We start from the raw sequence: 14514 nt of genomic DNA on the forward strand, positions 1-14514 counted from the left end.
AGTGCCTTCAACACAATCCAACCTCTGCTCCTTAGGGACAAGCTGACAGAGATGGGATTAGATTCATACCTAGTGGCATGGATCGTGGACTATCTTAAAGACAGACCTCAGTATGTGCGTCTTGGGAACTGCACATCTGACATTGTGGTCAGCAACACAGGAGCGCCACAAGGGACTGTACTTTCTCCGGTCCTCTTCAGCCTATATACATCGGACTTCCAATACAACTCGGAGTCCTGCCATGTGCAAAAGTTTGCTGATGACACTGCTATCGTGGGCTGCATCAGGAGTGGGCAGGAGGAGTATAGGGACCTAATCAATGACTTTGTTAAATGGTGCGACTCAAACCACCTACAACTGAACACCAGCAAAACCAAGGAGCTGGTGGTGGATTTTAGGAGGCCCAGACCCCTCATAGGCCCCGTGATCATCAAAGGTGACTGTGTGCAGAGGGTGCAGACCTATAAATATCTGGGAGTGCAGCTGGATGATCAATTAGACTGGACTGCCAATACTGATGCGCTGTGCAAGAAAGGACAGAGCCGACTATACTTCCTTAGAAGGCTGGCATCCTTCAACATCTGCAATAAGATGCTGTAGATGTTCTATCAGACAGTTGTGGCGAGCACCCTCTTCTACGCGGTGGTGTGCTGGGGAGGCAGCATTAAGAGGAAAGATTCCTCACGCCTGGACAAACTGGTGAGGAAGGCAGGCTCTATTGTTGGCATGGAGCTGGATAGTTTAACATCTGTGGCACAGCGAAGGGTGCTCAGCAGGCTCTTATCAATTATGGAGAATCCACTGCATCCACTAAATAGTATCATCTCCAGACAGAAGAGCAGCTTCAGCGACAGACTGCTGTCACTGTCCTGCTCTACTGACAGATTGAGGAGATCGTTCCTCCCCCAAACTATGCGACTGTTCAATTCCACCCGGAGGGGTAAACGTTAACTTTTAACATTATACAAAGTTATTGTCTGTTTTTCACCTGCATTATTATCATTCTTTAATTTAATATTATTTATTGTATCAGAATGCTGCTGCTGGAGAATGTGAATTTCCCATTGGGATTAACTCCTTATTGTTAACAAAAAGAAAAAGCTGCATAGACTACGAGAGAAAGCTGGACACTTAATAGCAAAAAACAAAGAGCAACAGACCTGCATTGTTAATCTCTCCTCATACACACCAAATGAAGCAGAGATGTCGGTACTTACAAAGGGACTCTCATATTGTCCTGCAAAGCCCATTGACAACATCAGACTCTGCAGTGATATGGAAGAATTCTTCAGAAAACTCAGACTAAAAGAATTTTTCCACAAGAAAGAAAACAGTAACACACAGGAACCAACAACAAGCAGTTACAACAACCCCACCAATAAATCCACATGGACACCAGAAGCTGGCAGAAACTCTACCCTGGATAATTATATAGACTGCTTCCGACAGAGAGTGAAAACAGGAATCTTAAACAGGCAACAAAATCGGATAGAAAACATTACTAGGGATGAGCGGAGAGCCATACATTCACTAAGGGAAAATACAGAAATCATTATCAAACCAGCAGACAAAGGGGGTGCTTTAGTCATCATGAACACGTCAGATTACATACAGGAGGCACAAAGACAATTGTCCAATACTATGCATTATCACAAACTGCAAGAAGACCCAACAGATCTCTACAAAAAGGAACTAAAAAAAATAGTAAGTAGCTTTCCTCTTGACATCAGGAATCATGTAAACAGTTTAATTCCTGAGAACCCCAAAATGGGTTACTTCTACATGCTTCCTAAAATCCACAAAGAAGGGAACCCAGGAAGGCCTATAATCTCAGGAATTGGCTCCCTTACAGAAAATGTTTCAGGTTGGGTGGAGCACATCCTTAAACCCCTCACCCGTAACACAACCAGCTATATCCAGGACACCACTGACTTCTTAAAAAAACTGTCTGCTTTAGGCCCCTTACCTGAGGGAACCTTACTGGCCACAATGGATGTTGAGGCACTTTACACTAACATCCCCCATGATGATGGCATATTGGCATGTGAAATGTACCTCAAACAACATGATTTACCCACAAAGTCAGTAATAGAAATGATAAAATTCACTCTGACACATAATCTATTCTCTTTTGGACAGGATTGCTACTTACAACAAATGGGGATTGCAATGGGATGTCGGTTTGCACCTCACTATGCAAATCTTTTTATGGCAAAATTGGAGGAAGATTTCATGTCAATGTGCATCGTAAAACCAATGTTGTATCTCCGTTACATAGATGACATCTTCATAATCTGGACTGCCAGTGAAAAGGACCTCCTCCATTTTCATAATGAATATAATTGTTTTCACCCCAACATAAAGCTGAAGCTGAATTACTCAAAAACAGAAGTCAGCTTCCTTGACACCACCGTTCAACTGAAAGACAACACCCTTGTAACTTCTATTTTTCACAAACCGACAGACAGACAGACCTACCTGAAAAATGATAGCTTCCACCCCAAGCATATAAGGCGCTCCATTATTTTCAGCCAAGCAATACGGTACAATCGTATTTGCTCAGACCCAACAGACCGGGATCAACAACTGCAGGAGCTCAGACAAGATTTCATCAAACAAGGTTACACCCCGAAAACAACAGACACTCAAATAAGAAGAGCTACTGCCATACCCAGAGACAACCTTCTGGAATATAAAAACAAAGACAACAAGGATCGCATCCCCCTTGTTGTCACCTACAACCCACATCTTGAAACACTTCGAAAAATTATAAAAGAACTTCAGCCAATACTAAACAATGACCAAACACTGAAAAATGTATTTCCTGAACCTCCCCTCCTGGCATACAGACAACCACCAAACCTTCAACAATTAATTGTCCGAGGCTCCCTAAGTGAACCAACAGAAAATGGCACATCTCCATGCCTACAGAAAAGATGCAAAACATGTGCCCACATCTATGATACAGACCGTATAGTTATACCACACTGCCGACTTGAACATCACATCAAGGGATCATTTTCCTGCAGATCATCTAATGTAGTCTACCTAATTTTCTGCATGAAATGTCCTGACACTGCATTCTATGTGGGAGAAACTGGACAAACACTCCGCCAGAGAATGAACTTACACAGGTTCCACATTAAACATGATGTAGATGTTCCTGTGGCGGCCCACTTCAACAGCCATGGACACTGTGAGAAGGACTTTAAGGTCACAGTGCTTATGGGCAACTTCAAAACACAGCAAGAGAGAAAAGAATGGGAAGTTAAACTCATGCTAAAATTTAATACTTTACAACATGGATTGAATAAAGACAAGAGTTTTATGGCCAGATATGAGGATTGTTTACATCTCTCAGAATGACAGACAACCTGTCTACAGACCCACATTGTTTTGAAAAAACTCATTACAAACTTCAAAAGACTTTGTTGGACAGTTATCTTATCCAGAGATCTTGACAATACATTGTTATTTTCTCTCTTGCTAAATTAACCCTAGCCTGAATGAATCTATTAATTTTTTACATTCAAAATCTCTCATTTAAATATTTACCAATGTTGTTTCTTGTCCTAGAGTGTGTATATAAACATAGGAAACTTCAGTTTCTGTATTACATCTTGCCTGAAGAAGGGGCCTGAGTTGCCTCGAAAGCTTGCATATTGTAATCTTTCTAGTTAGCCAATAAAAGGTGTCATTTTGCTTGGCTTTTCTCTTCATTGGGATTAATAAAGTATCTATCTATCTATCTTATCTATCTATCTATCTATGCCAGTACTACAACTGCCAGAGAGCTGGTTGAATCTTGGCTATCAAACGAGAACGCCATTAACAGACACTTGGACATAAACCCAGCATATGCAAACTTAAGAACAACATCTTCATAATAAACTAAACTTTACAACCAATACAATTCCCCAAGCCCCTCCAACCCGCCCCCCCCAACCCCACCTCCTGAACCCAGTATCAACAAATTCTTCAGGATAATGTTCAAGCATCAGTCACAAAGTTGAAGTTACGCAGGGGTTGGATATTCCAACAACACAATTACCCAAAACACATTTCACAATCTACAAAGGCATTCATGCAGCGGGTGAAGTACAATGTTCTGGAATGGCCGTCACAGTCCCTTGACTTGAATGTCATCGAAAATGGATGGATGGCCATCAAATGTAACTGAACTGGAGAGATTTTGTATGGAAGATTGGTCAAAAATGCCTCCACCCAGAATCCAGACACTCATCAAAGGCTATAGGAGGCGTCAAGAGGCTGTTATATTTGCATATGGAGGCACAACTAAGTATTGATGTAATATCTCTTTTGGGTGCCCAAATTTATGCACCTGTCTAATTTTGTTATGATGCATATTGCATATTTTCTGTTAATCCAATAAACTTAATGTCACTGCTGAAATACTACTGTTTCCATAAGGCATGTCATATATTAAAAGGAAGTTGCTACTTTGAAAGCTCACTCAATAATAAACAAAAATCCAAAGAATTAAGAGGGGTTCCCAAACTTTTTTATGACTGTAAGTCCAAATAGATTGACAAAACAGCATGCAATAGTTACACCAGTCAGACTGAAGATTATTTGATTAATATAGTATTATTTGCCAGTTTTATCCAGGATTCCTTTAAAATGGTTGTTGTTAGAAGTTTATGAAAGAAATCAAGCTTATATCTGAATGTCTTATAAAATTACATATCAATTTCCCATTTGTCATTAGTTTCTAAAGTCCTAGAAAAAGCTGTAGTTTCACAGCTTTCCTCATAAAAAATAATCTATCTTGAAAACTTCAGTTTGATTTTTGTCCAGGGCACTTCACACAAATGGTTATAGCTTATATAATAAATGAAATCCTAATATGGTGTGATGTTGGAAATGCTGGCATTATTGTGCCAAACTTAACCAAACTGACCACAACATGCTACTACATAGCTTTGAGAGTTTAGTTTGATCATAATGCAATGTTATTGTTGTGTGTTTTATGTTTTTTAATCATATAATTTCCAAACATTTGGAAGTCTAATCATAGTACTCAGCTAACTAGATGTGGTGTATTTCTCCCACCTCTTGTTTCTAAAATATGGATGACATTTTCTTGTATTTTTTCCCATATTAATATTTCATGGATATGGTTTTTGTTTTAAAATTCATTGTTTGCTTACACATTACCCAGTTTTTTCTTCTAGACAAAAATGTATATTGTACAAGAGTTCTGACCAAAAATATGCAGTGGTAGTGTGCTGTCTGGTCGGGTATGTTCCATATGTGTGCCACCTAAAATTATCAGAATCAGAAAACTTTATTCCCAAAGGAAAGTACTTGTGTTACAGCTGTACAGATAGACAAAGTCACAACTTGAAGAGCAAATATTAAAAAGCATATAAATATCAAACTACAATAAATCCTCATTCACTATGCTCTAGATACTATACATCTGAGTTTGTTACAAAATCCCTGATTTACTAAACAGAATAGCACACTGAGAAAGAAGTAATTCACATAATAATATTGCACATATACAAGTAGGTGAAGTATTGCACATTTTGAGAAAAAAAGTTATTCACACGAGAAGCAACAGATGAATTATTGCACATCTAAGTGGTTGAAAACATGTTCTGGGAGATCCATTAAAGATAGAGGGAACAGCTTATTGTGTGGATGAGTGACCAGACGAGGAGTTATAGAGTGTAATGGCTGAGGAGAGGAAGGATTTTCTGTGACGTTCAGTGGAGCATTATCTGATCTAGCAGTTTCCAAGCTGTCCAGTTTCTCACGTACCATAGAGCCAGCCTTCTCAATCAATTAGTTAAGCTTCTTAATGACTGCTACCTTTACGCTAATTGTGCCTCAGCAAAAACAGTGGCACTGGCAGCCGCTTACTTATAGAACTTCCACAGTATAGTATTGCAGACCCTAAAGAATTTGAGTCTGCATAGGAAATACAGTCTACTTTGACTGTTCTTATATATGACCAGTGAGTTCTTAGACCAGCTAACTTACTGTTCATATACACTCCGAGGTACTTGTAGTCCTGAATAATCTCTACATCCACACCCCTAATAGACAGGAGAGTAACTAGAAGTCACGTTCTTCCTAAATCCATCACCAGTTCTTTAGTTAATTTTCCTTTTTTATAAGTTGTACCACTATTATTTTTGGGGAAAGAACTATCAAGAGTTTAACATGTTTCTTCAAGGAAGTACAGTATATTTGCTAGAGCTAGTTTGATCTGGTTAGCATAATCAGTTTAGTACAGTTTAATTTCACTGGCTGCTAAAATTTGTCTTAGATTTTTTTTAATCTGTTCCCAAGTAATTTTTTAAAATTCAAACTATTTTAAAATTTTTTAATGACAAATACTTTTTTCTTTGTTTAAATGACAATATATTATAATTTTGAAGTGAAGGTCTTACATTTATTACTTCTTTTAATTTCACTGCAAGTATGAAATCTGTAATTCTTGCTCTTCTCCATTCTCCAGGAGTCTGATGTTAATGAGCATCCTAAACGAGTGTTTTGGCAACCTGAACTGGTTCGGCTCTATAATGAAAGATGAAGGTGAAACTGCAGTTATGGTGACTGAGACGTACCCAGAAACACCTTTTTTTTGGGCTATCCAATTGTCTGAGGTATTAATTTAAAACAAGCACAAATTGTAAATGTGGCCTTTACTGGTTCCACGCCTCAGTAATATGTTAGTTCAATTATTTGTCCACCCTCCTGGCTGACATTAATCATATTTGATACTGTGACCTAATTATATTTACAGGTGTCACAAAACAAAATGGTGACTCTATTCACAGCGATTGCCAAGTCAGAAAAGAACCAGCCTTATCTTGGTAAAGATGATGCTCACCGGGGAAAAAAATGTCTTGCTGAGTTTTTGTTTACACCACATGATGCAGGTGCTTGGAACAGGTAAAGGGATTGTTAGCATTTTTTCAATTTCTGCCGTATATGAGGTTTCGTTATTATACAGTATGGATGACTTTCTGTTGTTCATTATTAGATGTCTCCCCATCTTATTCTTTAAATACTCCCTGAGTTCCAATTGTAAAGATCACTTATCGATTTAAGACACTTACTTTTTGCATTGGATTGTTTGATAAATAAGAGCAAAATGAGAATAATCTGCTAGTAATGCCTATGTCCCATCCTCACTAGAGGTTTCTAAGGCAGCATTCCCCAGTGGTCTAATGGCAAGAAATGAACCCATCCATCCATTTTCTGACCCACATATTCCAATTCAGATTCCAAGGAGTGAGAACCAGTTTTAAAAGGTTTGGATGTTGACATATACATAACATGACATATAATGAATATACCAGCAATTTGTTTTACACTGAACTGAAGGAGACGCAACAAACATATACTACTTACATGTGTAATAGTTTTACATGACAAAATAAATTAACTACCCTACTGCATAGTAAACTGCATAGTAAACTACTATGTAGTTAAAAATATCATGAGTGACTATAGCAACAATGATAATATTAAGTGTTTTGTCTATTTCTAAATATGGTATCTTTGTTTTTAATTTATGAATAATATAATTAATTAGAACAATTAATATGCAAATTGGTTTGACTGCAATGATAAGTTTAAGATCACAAGAATTCACAAAAGTAAATAAATACATTCATACGAAAGTTAGGTATATGAGTACAAACTTTAAAATATTAGTTCACCCTGATAACGGTTAGTAAAAGAAATCTCTGAAAATGTTATATTATTGTTCTGTCTCCATCCAAAAACATAACATGTCCCAGGATGTATTGTCCAAAGTATACCAATTTGGTGTGCCATGCTAGTGACCATCACTGCTGAAGAATATTAATTTAGTTTCATTAGTCATTACTTACAAAAAGTAACTAAATATGTTACATAGTATAAAATGTAATGCATTACTAACACTGCATTACTTATTCTTCTTTTGTATGATAAACTGCACATTTTACTGGCCAGCATTTGTTATTAAATCCAGTGCTTCAAGTACAGCATACTGACTTTGGTCCCACCGTTCAATCTGTTTTTATGCCATCGTAAAACTGAGAGGGGGCATAGCTCTTGCTTGACTAAAAAATTGTGAAAAATTTGAAGTGCATTATGAGGAGGACCAGGAAGCAAACAAAAACAGAAATTATTGGCACTTATTTATTTCCACTTTAAGTACTGATTAAATCATAAGCCCAGATATGAACCTTCTTGTGTTTTATAGATGCATTTAGTCCTTTGTGTACTGAAGATTTACAATTGCAAGATTTACAAGACTTGAGGTACTATATGACCACTGGCCGCTGCACAATATTTTGTCATATCTATAGCAAATAACTGGACTTAACAGAAACCTATAAATCTTTTTAGTTTATTATATTTTGTGCAGCACACTTGGTTTCTGTTTGTTTGTACCATTCCAACCTTCAAGGGTGTGTTCTGTTTACCACATCTTGATTTACAGTCAGTGCAACTGCAATAATCCCTGGCTCCCTGTGACTATAAACTGTATGGATTAAATTACACCTCAGCACATGCAAAATTAAATCTATACTTATAACTGTTGTTTAGTTCTTTCCACTTGATTGCATGCTACACACATGCTTTCAGGAATAACTTTAACAATTAGAATAAGTGTTGCATTACACATTACTTTAAAAAGTAATCTTTACTGCATCACCCTCATTATTAATGTGTCATGCTCAACACAACCAGACAAAATTCGGTACAATGTTTATATCTGATATGAATAATTAAGAGATATATGGTGCATAAGACTGTTCAGATTTCAAACAAATTAAAGCTTAATATTTTTGAAATTGTAATTGATAAAGTCAGTGATAGAGCTGCCAGGCAAGAGAAAAAAGAGGAAGGCCTAAGAGAAGGTTTATGGATGTGGTGAGAGAGCACATGCAGGTGATGGGTGTAACAGAACAAGATGCAGAGGACTGAAAGCTATGGAAGAAGATGATCCGCTGTGGCAGCCCCTAATGGGAGCAGCCGAAAGAAGAAGTAGAAGAAGAAAGTCAGTGACTCTTTTGTACCTGAAAAGAAAAAAAAATGTAGCACATCAACTTCTAAAGGCAGCTCCAGGATTCAGTAGAAATTAATCAGTACTTGCTCCTCATTTTCTTACTTGGTTCTTTTGCTTGTTTCTCCTCAAACACTTACTACTTAAAATTAGGCTGTGAAATACATGAACACTCATTCTTTTTTTTCACCATAATATAATTCATAGGACAAATAAGAGGTAATACAAAGAATATAGAATAGACTGTGAATTGATGTGTTTTGAATTTCTCAATAAGGGATGTATTGTAGCTTATTTGGCAGCAGGAGGTGGTGGGACTGTGTGACTAGAACATCATTGTTTACAAAATACTGAGCTGACCTCTTATGCATAAAAAAGAATTGCTCTTTCACATTGATTTTGAGGGAAGTTCTGCATTATGTAATTTTAGAAGGAAGCACACATTTCATGTAGTTTAATTTTATGGAGTTCCTTCTGCTTCTATGCCTCACTTTCATGTATTTTATCTAGAAGTACTCAAAATTTCATTCAAAGTCCAAACATATTCAGTTCCTACAGATTACTGATGTCCCATGCAGAATTGGCTACTACTTTGCACCCAAAAATGCTGTCATAAGCTACCCATAACCATTAACAGATTGATAAAGCTGGAAGCTAAAACATGCCTTAAATGCCTGAAACTTCAAAGCTATCTCAAGTTTATCTGCATTTTAAAGGGATCTCACATTGACACCTGTCCATGTCTCTTTGCAATGCACTACCTTCTTGTGGCCAGAATGTCATTGAGCCAGTTGACAATACTCTGTGACCCATCTGTTATGGGTTCTCAACAACTATGAAAAACCTAGTATGTCACATCTTTCATGTTTTTGGCAAATTTAGAAAATGGTGTTGCCCCTATAATTAACGATCTCTAGATTTCATTTTTCCTGAGCTTCACTTACACAATATTATTTTTTTTTTTCCATGAATCAACAACATCTGCCATTTAAATCGTGCAGCTGCAGCATTTAAATCACATGATCATGTTTTCATTGGTAGGCATTCATTCCTGATTGGTCATTGGAGTTGATTAGTATTTGTCTTACAGTATGTGAAATGCTGTGTACATACTAGCTTCTACCATCGTGCTATGACCGGAATGAAGACATATTTGGCAATCACCACTACCTTGTAACATCAAGTAACTCCAAAAATTAAAAAAAAAAAAACTCAATTTTGAAAAAATGGCAGTTACTGGGTTTTTCCCTAATACATGAGAATTGTCCTTGGCATAGCATACTTCATGTTCAAAATAACAATAAGACAAGTCACTTACATAGGGGGTACCACTTACCTGCTGTTTTTTTTTTTTTTTTTTTTTTTCCATACAGTCCTTTTATATAAAAAGTTTATCTCTATACCTTTATTAAATTTTGCATTTGCTTTGACAGAGCCTGTATTTTAGAAGTGGTCAACTTCTTTGCACTGGTCTTTTTTGTGGATTTTGGGAGTACTGCTTTTATTCCCATCTACTCGCTAAAGTTTCTGAGTGAAGAAGAGTTCTGGCAAATTCCACCCCTGACACAACCCTTCATGTTAGAAGAAGGTATTTCTTCTGCTTTTAATTTTTTTTTCTGCAGTATACAAAATGGGTTAAAATGTTTTATTTCTTTAAGTATTTAATAATAGTACAAATATAATAATGCATCTAATAATTGTAATGGAGAAACAAGTGTATTTTGTTCTAAGATCTTATTCATTGCTTATGGTGAAACTAAAAAATTATACTTGGATATACTTTTATTAATGGACTTATCATCCTTATTTTTTATAGCACTACTTGTCCACAACTTCCACATCTTTATGGGGATTCCTGGATTGCATGAGTGTTATAACATACTCTATTTAGTGCACTGCTCTGAGAGAGAGAGAGAGAGAGAGAGAGAGATAAAATAAGAATCTAGGTGAAGGATGGGACATAGAAGAACACGTACACAGAGCTTTGTGCTAAAACTTTCAACCAACTCTGTAGTCAAGAACAGCTGTAGAAATGAAGCAGCAGTTTTGCAATCTGATCAGAGCCTAATATTTTCGGAGATATCAATTATTAAACTAGTCATTGTATGTTTTATCAAAATGACCTAGGACTTTGTTTTCTGTAAGGCAAAAGGACTTCTAAAGATATATTTTCCACATATTATGTATTTCACTGGGTTTTAGAATTCTGTTCAGTTGCCTACATTTGAGTATAGTACACCCTGCTTTATAATCATTTTCTGCAGTCCGCAGAATGCTTGACATTTAGATATAAACTCGTACATTTTGTTTATATCTTGTATTGTTACTACTGCGCTGCTGTAAACCAAATTGTGTCACGGACATATTTGTGATATGTCACCACATAATTGCATAGTAAAGTTAGCTGAGTTTGTTCAAGTGTGAATTCTCTGCTGAATGATATAATACCTTCTGTTTAGCCCAGTGTTTATACTGGTAGTATGTGATCTGAGATGTGTCCCATAAGTAAGACATTTCTGCACCACAGAGAGCTTTCATTTCTATGGTAAACAAAAAATGAAATTAAAATTCCCCATGACACAAACCTGTGAAATATTAAAACTGAAATGAGTGGCAGCAAAGATACATGGAAGAAAAGGGAAGAGAGGAGGGAATGACACTGACGAGGCTGAGAGTCAAAGGGACTGCAGCGCTGATTTAAAATGTGAAAATGAAAAGAACTGCTGAGAGAGAAAGGCGTTGTGAGGGTAAATATAGTGCTGTGGCTGTGTTTCATGCTAAATGCAGTTTTGGTGATCGTGTTCATCTGGCTGCTGCTTTATGGCATGGTTGCGGATATGGTATACATATGGCATACATTGAATCTACAGTAAATGTTTGACAGGAGTGCAAATAAAATTTTTAATTAAGTTTAACATACAGTGGTGTGAAAAACTATTTGCCCCCTTCCTGATTTCTTATTCTTTTGCATGTTTGTCACACAAAATGTTTCTGATCATCAAACACATTTAACCATTAGTCAAATATAACACAAGTAAACACAAAATGCAGTTTTTTAAATGATGGTGTTTATTATTTAAGGAGAAAAAAAATCCAAACCTACATGGCCCTGTGTGAAAAAGTAATTGCCCCCCTTGTTAAAAAATAACCTAACTGTGGTGTATCACACCTGAGTTCAATTTCCGTAGCCACCCCCAGGCCTGATTACTGCCACACCTGTTTTCAATCAAGAAATCACTTAAATAGGAGCTGCCTGACACAGAGAAGTAGACCAAAAGCACCTCAAAAGCTAGACATCATGCCAAGATCCAAAGAAATTCAGGAACAAATGAGAACAGAAGTAATTGAGATCTATCAGTCTGGTAAAGGTTATAAAGCCATTTCTAAAGCTTTGGGACTCCAGCGAACCACAGTGAGAGCCATTATCCACAAATGGCAAAAACATGGAACAGTGGTGAACCTTCCCAGGAGTGGCCGGCCGACCAAAATTACCCCAAGAGCGCAGAGACGACTCATCCGAGAGGTCACAAAAGACCCCAGGACAACGTCTAAAGAACTGCAGGCCTCACTTGCCTCAATTAAGGTCAGTGTTCACGACTCCACCATAAGAAAGAGACTGGGCAAAAACGGCCTGCATGGCAGATTTCCAAGACGCAAACCACTGTTAAGCAAAAAGAACATTAGGGCTCGTCTCAATTTTGCTAAGAAACATCTCAATGATTGCCAAGACTTTTGGGAAAATACCTTGTGGACTGATGAGTCAAAAGTTGAACTTTTTGGAAGGCAAATGTCCCGTTACATCTGGCGTAAAAGGAACACAGCATTTCAGAAAAAGAACATCATACCAACAGTAAAATATGGTGGTGGTAGTGTGATGGTCTGGGGTTGTTTTGCTGCTTCAGGACCTGGAAGGTTTGCTGTGATAGATGGAACCATGAATTCTACTGTCTACCAAAAAATCCTGAAGGAGAATGTCCGGCCATCTGTTCATCAACTCAAGCTGAAGCGATCTTGGGTGCTGCAACAGGACAATGACCCAAAACACACCAGCAAATCCACCTCTGAATGGCTGAAGAAAAACAAAATGAAGACTTTGGAGTGGCCTAGTCAAAGTCCTGACCTGAATCCAATTGAGATGCTATGGCATGACCTTAAAAAGGCGGTTCATGCTAGAAAACCCTCAAATAAAGCTGAATTACAACAATTTTGCAAAGATGAGTGGGCCAAAATTCCTCCAGAGCGCTGTTAAAGACTCATTGCAAGTTATCGCAAACGCTTGATTGCAGTTATTGCTGCTAAGGGTGGCCCAACCAGTTATTAGGTTCAGGGGCAATTACTTTTTCACACAGGGCCATGTAGGTTTGGATTTTTTTTTTCTCCCTAAATAATAAAAACCATCATTTAAAAACTGCATTTTGTGTTTACTTGTGTTATATTTGACTAATGGTTAAATGTGTTTGATGATCAGAAACATTTTGTGTGACAAACATGCAAAAGAATAAGAAATCAGGAAGGGGGCAAATAGTTTTTCACACCACTGTACCTTGCCAAGGTGCAGATTCGTTCTTGTAACACTATTTTAAAGTGGTTTGATAAATTTCAGTCTGCTGATGGATAGATATAGATAGACAGGTCAAATTAAAATTGTTTGACCCCAGGAGGAAATATGAATTTTTACAGAAGCCCAATAAATAAATATACACCAGAATGACAACAAAAGAAACAAAACTTTTGACTTCACAATTCCTGTTGTACTGAGACATCATGCAGGCTTATTGGTGTAAGTATAAAGCAGCCCCAGTAATGTGTGTGTTTTTTTTTTTTTTTTTACACATTTAGGCTGAAAATATTTTCATTGGCTGAAAATACTCGGTGTTAGAGTGTCAGAGAGAGGATGTGTAGCATTGTTCATAATGGTACTCAGTTTTGTTTTCATTCTTTTTTTTGCTGCTACCTCCATTGGGTTCAGAGTGTATCCTATAACTGATCCTGCCTTCTTAATTAGCTTGTTGATTCAGTGGGCATCTCTTGAAGCAATATCACCGGCCCAGCACATCACAAATGAAATTGCAGTGACCATCACAGTTACAGAATATGTGAAGAATGTAACTACCTGCATTAAAGGAAACACAGTCTCCTCAGAAAGAAGAGCCTGTTCTGCCCTTTCTTATAGTTCCTTTGTGTTACAAGACCAGTCCAGCCTGACATTCATGGGGAGCCCCCAAGTATTTCAGTGCACCACCTCCATAACCACTCCCTGAAAAGTGACCATACATACAGGTTGTAGTGTAAAGGGCATGTTTGGGCCATTTGAGAACTGGAGGAACCCTTGAAAACATTAAAAGGGTGAGAGTGGCTGTAGAGCTGACTTCACTGTTCAGGATGTTTTTTGCAATAATTAAGCATTTTAAACTGAACTATTTCTTTATCAAGACTTTTTCTATCAACTGTATAAATTGCAAATAGTGCATACAGTT

At 37.3% G+C, this 14514-nt stretch overlaps 1 protein-coding gene across 2 annotated transcripts in view; it reads left to right on the top strand.

The window, feature by feature from the left end:
• The window catches only part of LOC114643000 (tudor domain-containing protein 10), a 142298-nt gene that overhangs the window by 114818 nt on the left and 12966 nt on the right, over positions 1-14514 (top strand). For both annotated transcript variants that reach the window (XM_051923257.1, XM_051923258.1), the window contains 3 exons: positions 6491-6638; positions 6779-6927; positions 10471-10625. In XM_051923257.1, coding sequence (XP_051779217.1) covers positions 6491-6638; positions 6779-6927; positions 10471-10625 — 452 coding nt within the window. The remainder of the gene's footprint in view (positions 1-6490; positions 6639-6778; positions 6928-10470; positions 10626-14514) is intronic.

The sequence above is a fragment of the Erpetoichthys calabaricus genome, chromosome 2 (assembly GCF_900747795.2).
Source record: "Erpetoichthys calabaricus chromosome 2, fErpCal1.3, whole genome shotgun sequence".
Classification (NCBI taxonomy): Eukaryota; Metazoa; Chordata; class Cladistia; order Polypteriformes; family Polypteridae; genus Erpetoichthys; species Erpetoichthys calabaricus.